This window comes from Montipora foliosa, chromosome 6, assembly GCF_036669935.1.
Source record: "Montipora foliosa isolate CH-2021 chromosome 6, ASM3666993v2, whole genome shotgun sequence".
Classification (NCBI taxonomy): Eukaryota; Metazoa; Cnidaria; class Anthozoa; order Scleractinia; family Acroporidae; genus Montipora; species Montipora foliosa.
In genome coordinates this window covers 24,523,904-24,532,893 of record NC_090874.1, presented here as the reverse complement: position 1 = coordinate 24,532,893, position 8,990 = coordinate 24,523,904, and the positions used below count along the sequence as shown (strand labels likewise).

At 36.0% G+C, this 8,990-nt stretch overlaps 1 protein-coding gene across 1 annotated transcript; it reads left to right on the top strand.

Annotated features, from left to right (window-relative positions):
• The first annotated feature begins 7,115 nt into the window (after window positions 1-7,115).
• Window positions 7,116-8,345, top strand: LOC138008925 (galanin receptor 2a-like). The gene is made up of 2 exons (XM_068856231.1): window positions 7,116-7,169; window positions 7,252-8,345. Exon 2 carries the CDS (start codon window positions 7,307-7,309, stop codon window positions 8,294-8,296), a length of 990 nt encoding a protein of 329 aa, XP_068712332.1. The 5' UTR covers window positions 7,116-7,169; window positions 7,252-7,306; the 3' UTR covers window positions 8,297-8,345.
• The last annotated feature ends 645 nt before the right edge of the window (window positions 8,346-8,990 follow it).

Here is an 8,990-nt window from a genome sequence, read left to right as displayed (position 1 = left end):
TGGCCAAATGGCTAAGGTTTTATGTAGAGCTGCCTGTTGAGACTGGAATGATTTTTATATCGGAAAAAACTAAAAGACGATCGCATGACCGAAATACTGAGCATTATTCCTGATAAAGTTAGATAAAAAGTTCAACGAAATTGAATCACAACCTGGACTATTTGTTTCTTTACATACCAGTTTGTGTTGATAACGCAATTATGAAGCAATAATGTTCCAATCAAATTTATACATATATAGCACAGTCAAACATCGATTATTCGGACGTTAATTGTCACGATTTTTTTTTCTGGTCAAAATTTGTTCGTGAATATTAATTAATAAGGAAGAGATAAAGCTACTGAAAAGCGTGTGTCACCTTGCTTTTATTGTTGCACTTTCCTTCTGAAACTCATTGTTAGAGGTAAAGTACTGCATATATATGAAATTCTGACTCCGAGCTGTTTTGTCGCTTAGTGAAATCCTATGCTATATTTACTAGTTCAGCCTTTGCATCGATTTATTGCGATCTTCTCTCAGTCCTTACATTTATTCGGCAATAATTTTTCAACATCACTGCGATCGGGGTTTTTTCTCCTCGTTTGGTCACGACGAGGTATAATTTAGATGATCTCTTTCCTGACACTGCGAACCACACATTAATTTTCATATACGATTTTTGCGGGAGTTTCAAGGTTCCCTTTATTTACATATACAGCCTGGCATCTAATGCAGTAAGATTGGTTCATTCCGAGCATGCGCCTGCAAGTAATACAGGACTCTCTCTTTTCCCGCTTGTGTTGCAGGCCCATTTTCCGGGCGGGGTAAGAGGGAGTCCCGGAACAGGACTAGCAAGCACGCAGAAGTTATCTAAAATGCGTTTTAGTCCATAAATGTCTTCACGGAATAGCGCCTTCGTACTTACTTTAAGAGTTTCGGCACGCACACTTTTCCCATGGCTATAACACCTGAAAAGACATGATTTGCTGCGCCCTCTCTTCGCAAAAACTAATAAGTATCAGGGAAGCTTCAGAATAAACGGCGCTCGTACTTAACAACACCCTTCGGAGAAACATTAGACAAGTAAAGACGTTCAGCGAATTTAAAATCAAACTAAAGCGCCATCTTAAACAATAAGGCCTGCGGTACATGTTGCCTTTATAACTTAATTATTCGTCTACTTTATAAGGTTTTCATGTCTTTGTTTTTGAGTTGTGTCAAGGCTCCATTTAAACTAGATGCCCCTGCATAAATATTGAATTTAAAAAAAAATGAGGCTATGGAAACACGGGAAAAATTCCTCTATTGCTTTTATAAAATATTTCTCGAAGATAATTCAACAAATGAAGGAAAATGCTTTTTTTTTTACTTCTGGATTGAAACAGATTTTCTTAACACACTCTCATATTTCGTACCAACCAATCAAAATGCGCGTCTGACAATACATAATCAATAAAAATTCGTGTGATGTCACAGCCGTGTTTCCAACTCTCATCTAAACACAGCTATTAACCAATGAGAGTGCGCGTACTATCCTAATTATTTTATAAATAATGGTCTATGATTGTGACTGCAAGTATGTGAATGTGTGCGCGCGCGTCAGTGCGAGTAACAAAGCAGAAGCAAGTTATAGATTGTCAAAGAGCCAAACTGGATTATGTCTCAGAACTGTGAAATAGAGAGTCAAATTGAAACGTTTTATTACTGAGTACTATGATGAGTAATTTGAACTAGCAGGGAATGGCTGAGGAGTAAAGAATTTTAAAGGCAATTCAATACATCTTAGCCTAACGACATGCAAATCCGGCAAAGCTATAAAACAAAAGGACACAGAACTTTGATGAAGAGTCTTTGGAGCTGAGGATGAACGTTCTTATATATTTTTGCGATGTGAAGCTGTAAACGTTCTTAAGATGTTCTTAAATTTACAAGTGATGGCCTTTTCATATGAGCCCGATTGACCGGGCTGACCCGGTTTACGAGATCTCGCCTCACCGGCTAGATCCTTTGTAAAAATGTCGATGTGTTCATATGAAAAGGCGGGCTGGCTCGGTTGCCGAGATCTCGGTTTTTCCAACCGGGATCTTGGTAAGCGGCAAAAGGTGCGCAATAATCTGGACTCTAACCCTAAGAAATTCTACAACACCTTTAATCCCTTCTAAAACCATAAACAGGGTGCATGTGCAGGAAACAGCATCACTCTTAATATAAATGGTAAACTAGAAACAAATCAGGAAACTCAGACTTTATCCTTCCAAGATAGAATACTGTAAGGTATGGAATGCACTCCATCAGATACTTGGGCCTAATGTTATTGTCCAAGTTGTCCAACTCTGAGAGAAGTGCGTCAACTCTAAAAGACTTCAAACGAATGGTAAACTGTAGAGATATCTCAGCATTGGACAACAGTAGCTGTGCCTCTTGCCATCTATGAAATACCTAATATGATATATAAATTTTCATAGTGTTTTTAAAATTTTATATGATTGAATTGATATAAATTGTACATATTCATTTTTTAGGACTTTTAGATTCTTAAGTCTTAATAAGGATAATTTTTTTTTATTTTAACTAGCTTTGCTTTAGTGGTGTCCCTAAATTGTACTGTAATGTACATGTTAATAATATAATATAATATAATATAATATAATATAATATAATATAATATAATATAATATAATATAATATAATATAATATAATATAATATCATAATATTCATTTATGGCACTTAACTAAAGGTCTCATCATCGTCGTCATCATCCCGGTAACCTGGAGGAACTATACAATGCATTTTCGTGATATAACGGACATACTTCTCTTTTCTACCATAATGAAGCTCGGAATAGTTTCATTTGATAGTTAACGTAAAGTATAAGAAATTTTATGTTGCTTAAACAAAGAAAATCGGGAAATTCTAGCCAGGCTCGTAGATTTCATGCCTGAATTGTCGCTTCACCACTTTTTATCTCGGAAACGGGGCTGAAAGGCATCATGTGAGCAGAAACTAACTTCATCCCGGTAAACGAATCAGCCCGGTCAACCGAGATCATGTGAGGACGCCCTGAGATGTGTATCATGCACAACCTCGTTTCCGAGGGTCTCCATTGTCGCTAAAGAGACCCTGGGAACGAGGTTGTATCATAGTTAATCGAGGGATTGGTTATGAAACCTTAAAACCTTCAGTGCACATTCTACTGTTTTCGCTTTGCACGGGTTCGCAGATTAGTTGCGCATAATTTAATCGAAAGATTTGATTGTTTATATTCTTGAAAAAGGTGTGTATTGTTTTACAGACAAAAACATGAAACAAAAAGACTTGTCGAGTTTCATAACCATGCATTAACATGCATGCATGCATTAACTATGGTGATACAAAATGTGGGCTATGCCACGCAAAACGATGTAATTTCATGACACCCAAACTGCAAAAACAGTACAATGAAACATAGCAATAACTACTTAAAACTGTTGAACAATATAAAATAAATATAGCAAAAGGAAAGAGAAGCATGGAAGGACACAAATGGACAAGATTGAAACGGATTCAGATTTGGGTAATCTCGAAAAAAGTCGGCCCTACGTTTTTTAAGAATCATCTTGTTTGTGATGTAACGATAATTTATTTTCAGTAAAGGCATTCCATATTACCATTTTCGAGTTTTAAACGCCTGAGTAACTAAAGATTTCCTCTAAAAACCCTAAAATAATGTGACATAGCCCCTTCAAGTATAAATTTATTTAATTTTATTTTATGCTTTCATTTAAAATGCAACTGAGCAGAATAAAACGTTCTTACTCGACTCTCAGCCTAAGCAATGTTCTGAATACGTTCTTAAAATTAAATCTCAGCCTCGACGTTCTTATAAAAAAGGTTCTTATTTAAAAAAAAAGTGCAATTTACGAGGAGCATAGGCAACCTTTCTTACAATGTGCTATTATCTTCAATGGTTTTCAAGTCTGGTTTTCTTATTTTTCCTATTAATAACAGCTTCAGGGCTTCACTACTTTTTTCAGATTTCCTAGATATGCCTATCTACATTGCGAAGCCGATGCCGATATATATTTGATTCGTTATCTTCAAGAACATGTTAATATATATGCTTACGGAGGCGTTCTCGTTTTACTTTGTGTATATAAGTGCCATATCTTGTAATCTCCAATTTTATATTCTTGACAATGCGACTTTCTTGAAAGATTCTTCAGAGGTGTTGCATGCAGTTTTAATTTTATCCTTAAGCATGATGAGAACTGCACTCTCTTGGATCCTTTCTGATTTTCTGCAGTCTTATTTTGAACGCACATTTTTTGTCATATGAAAAGTGTTTATATCAGGTAGATTCGCTGATTTAATTTACGTTCTGTAGCGAGTTTTTAGGGTGTATTCGCTTGACAGTACTCCGGAAGAGGAATATATGGAATATAAGTTAGAAATCTTTCAATTTTTGCGGAGATTTGCATTAAAATTGTCAGATACCTGCTAAAATGCTATTTTAAACATATTTTAATCACCCTTGTTGCTTCAAAACGCCAGAATACTGTTTTAAATCATCACTACATGTATTCTTATTCCGGAATAGGTTCAATCGAAGGCACCCTTAACGTACAGTTTTTGCCACCGGTCGGCTTTGTAGTACTTTAGATCTTTAGGGCGTTTTCGGGTTTAATGCTGATGAACAGATGTTTGGGGACATTAAGAAGTAATTGCTTAAACCCTTTCCGGCTGTTTCCTGGCAACGGTGTTAATTGACGACTGCTTTCTGAGAATGACGTTTTGCAGATCTGAGGTTGTTCTGTTGTGACCACGCTCGGCATATATCCTTTTCCTATCATGAACTGGGCGTGGAGCAGGTGTTTTGAAAAGGGTGTATTCCGCGCAATTCGGCTTTTCATTGGGAATGTTCGAATTAGTTTCTGGTACTGCATTCAGTTTGTTTATTCTTATTTTCTGTTCTGTTTTATTCAAGTAAGGTCTCTCGCCTTGGTTTTCTATTACTGAATTTCTTATAAATTCTTTGTTATTTTCTTGATGTTTTTTCTCGTCCCATTTTGTGAAGGTTACCTGGTCAATCCATCAGAAAACAACATTTTTTTTCTGGTGTACCGACAAAAATTATTTGCACGGGTTTATTATAGTTTTCAACACTACAAGTTATTGCAATCAACGGTAAAGTTGGTACTATTGTTTTGTATTTTCATTACTGTACTTTTAATCACAATACGCACTCCTGTGACACGTACAGTAGTCTAGGGAATTTGTGGATTGTAATTGTTTTTTTTTCCCGTCGACTTCTGAGATAGTTTGCCTTTTAAATTAAATTGTCGTAATGTGTTCCCTATTGTTTTTGTAGTTCTGAATCTGTGTTGCGCTGCGCAAACCTCGAAGAAACCTATGCAAAACCTTGAGGAGAGAAAATGCTAATATAGACACCGCGCAAGCGTGTTTTGTTTACCAGGTGTTTTATGATGCATGATTCACATCGGCTTGACAGGCCGGTACCAAAGAACATAAGAATACTGTAATTGTACTAGGGAATTAGTTTTTAGTTGTTGGCTACTTCTGTTGTTACAAAGCCATCGGTCGCGGAATAAAGAAGAGTCAACCAAAAGAGTGTTGGAGTTGATTTCTGTTTCCCTGAAAAGTTTTCTCTGACAATATGTAATATATTGACACCGAGTACTTTAACATCTTTCCAGTTAGTGATGTCTTGACCATCCCGAGATGACTGACATTTACATGAATACATTTCTTTTTATCCTGGTATTATACCTTCACGTCGTATTTATTTATTTATTCATTTTTTGGCTGTTATCCATATCACATCGTTCAAACTCCCTTCAAACAAAGATTATAAAACGTGATTGGTATAGAAACCGGCTAGAAACCTTAAATTAAAGAAACCATGGGGCCTATGAAAGAACCGGTTTCCTCCCTCACACTAAGTTGTAGATACATTAACCTAGTCTAACACTTAAAAGAACGCCTATGAAGAAATTCATACTTATTAACAGGTAATTCTCTGAGCTTTTTCAAAAAAGCGGAATGAACAGAAGAAGAACCAACTATTTCGGGAGTAGTAAGTCAGTTTTTAAAAATTGGATTTTTTGCCTTCAATGAAGTTACTTTTCCATTATCCATTTCATCGTTTAAGTTGATCGTTTCTTCGGCAACTTAAAAAACTACTAATCACACAATGATCTTGCGATCATCTGAGTACATATGCAAAATTTAATGTTATTCACCTATTAATAATATTATTGTTCGTTGCGAGATAACCGCAAAACCCTAAGAAAGATAGGCAGCCCCTTTCGAAATATTGGCCAAAGATAATATTATTTCACCGTTCAATCAGCACTCTCCGTTTTAATGAACAAATTCACAGAATGACAACAACAAGATTGCTCCACGATAACACTGAATTTTAGATGTATGTAATATCTCGAGTCATATTGGCTTTGACATCATGTGTCTATTAAAACGAAACACGAGAACGAGTGTCAATTAATTGACTTCTTACAAAGGATCTAGCCCGAATGTTTTAGGAACCGCTATAAAGTACAAGATATCGATAAAATTCACAGTTATCCAAAGAAACTAAGAAGTGTCTTAGAGGCCACATGTTTAGCCAATAATCGTGCAGTCATTAATTTCTTTAGTAAGAGTTTTCGGAAATGTAGGTGATTTAGCCTTCCCCGAGTTTCCTGTCTTTCTTAATAATGATTCTTTATTATCACTGGGATTATTTTGTTGGAATGACCACTGCTGGAAACCGTTTCTGTTTCTTTGAACCAATTTTTCTCTTTTTACGGAGGATTGAAATGATTGTGGCGATTATTTTATCAGTTGTCAAATATGTCTGTCAAAATAAAATAATACAAAAATCAACTCTAATAGAAGTTTAGGAAAATGTTCTTTCGATTCATTGCACGAACGATATGTGCGATGAATGCCCAAACTGCGTGATTCAATATATTTAAAACTTTACCACACTTCTAACGCACAAACAAAAGCGATTATTGATGTAAAGTAAGTACCAAAACTACGTCATCCAAATTACACTGCATTATTTTATCTCTCAGTATTACTCAATAAATACGCAGATTACTTCCAATTATTTTACTCCAGAAAGTCTACAGCAGTGACAGCAACCTCCCTTTGCATTTATAACTCAATCACTCGCTCAGGCAGGCAGTAAGTATGCATTTTCGCTTTCGAAGAACGCCTAGGTTTCTATAGTCGCATTGTGTTTTCTTTGGGGTTCTTTTTTTTTCAGCGACAACTTGTGACTGAAAAAGACGAACCATGTAGCGTGGCCTTGAATTAGCCAAATGTCTCTCAATTTTCTACATAAACCTGCTAAAGCAGAGGGCCTTGTGTGGTGCTGTATCTTGGCCTTAGAAACCGTTTTAATTGTCGTGGGAAACTTGGTTGTGGTTGTGCTATTTGTGCAGTACAAGCAACTTCGAAAAAAAAGTTTGTTTATCGTCATCAACTCGGGGTTTGCAGATCTTCTTGGTGGTCTACATGTGCCTTGGGATATTTACCTGTATTTGGGGCCTCAGGTCAACTTATGGGCACCACCTTCGAATGACGATCTATACATTTTTCAAAATATCTTCTTTTACGGCTTTCTGCTGGCCTCGATTATATTCGCAGCCTTGATTTCTGGGGAGAGACTTCATGCAATTCGATATCCACTAAGGCATCGAAATATTGAAGTACGAGAATACTGCGTTGTCCTTTTTACTTCATGGGCGCTAGCTTTGGTTATATCCATGGTATTCACTGTATTGCTCTTTATAAGTTCGATTAAATTGGCTTTTAATTTTCTTATGTCTTTTTTTCTAATGGCATTATTGATTGTCTGCTGCTGTAATATTAGTATTTGGAGATCATTCAAACGCCGAAATATTCTCTTTCCACGACAGGAAAAAAGCCAACGCTTGACCAAAACTCTGATAATCGTTTCCCTAATGACTGCGTGTTCGTGGTTTCCGTTGATTATTTTCACGTATTGTGTTCTCGGTAGGAAGCCCGTCGATCTTACGACAAAAGAATTCCACGCTTACTGGATGGTTTACTCTTTGAGTGTTGCTAACTCTTTTTTAAATCCTATCCTCTATGCTTTAAGAATCCCAGCGTTTAGGCAGGTGCTCAGTTCGTGTTGTTTAAGAAGGCACGTGTCAGTAAAGATACAGCAGGACCGGAGAAGAAATGACTCTAAAGGTGTGGCCTTCATCTTCACGGACAGATTTCCTACACTGGGATTATGTCGGGATCCAGCTTATAACAAGGAACTTTACGACACAAAATTGTAAAAATATGGACTGGGATCATCTTGTATAACAGACTAAAACAATAAAAAGAATTCGCCAGAAGAAGTTATTACTGACAAATTATATTTACTACTTCCTTAAATCTAACCATTTTCATCGTAACACAAAGTTTAACCCATTTTCAATTAAAAGCACACTAAACTTCTCGACTTCTCAAGTTATGGCGGTTATCCCATCCACAGCCAAGTGATTTCCTTTACCAGGTTTTCAGTAAGAAAGACGTTTTATAAGGGTGCTACCCTTTTTAAGGAATGTATGTAATTTGTATCTTAGTGTTAGTCATCAATATAAACAAGTTTTTATTTATTTATTAATTTTATGTTACAAAGGACCCATATTGATTCATTCTTCTTCTTCTTCTTCTTCTTCTTCTTTTTCTTCTTCTTCTTCTTCTTCTTCTTCTTCTTCTTCTTCTTCTTCTTCTTCTTCTTCTTCTGCTTCTCCTTCTTATTCCTCATTTTACTGTTTACTTTTAACTGCAATATCGTCAATGTGATTATTTTGCAAAAGAGAACAGCAAATACATTTACACTCGAGACTGCACTTTAATCCAGCCCATAACAACCTTGTTACAATTACCATGAAAGCGTTCTTAATGCTAAAGAACTAGTATGGATTATATTCTTGAACAAGTTCAATATATTTGAAGGCAACAAAATTAGTTTTTTGCGAACGA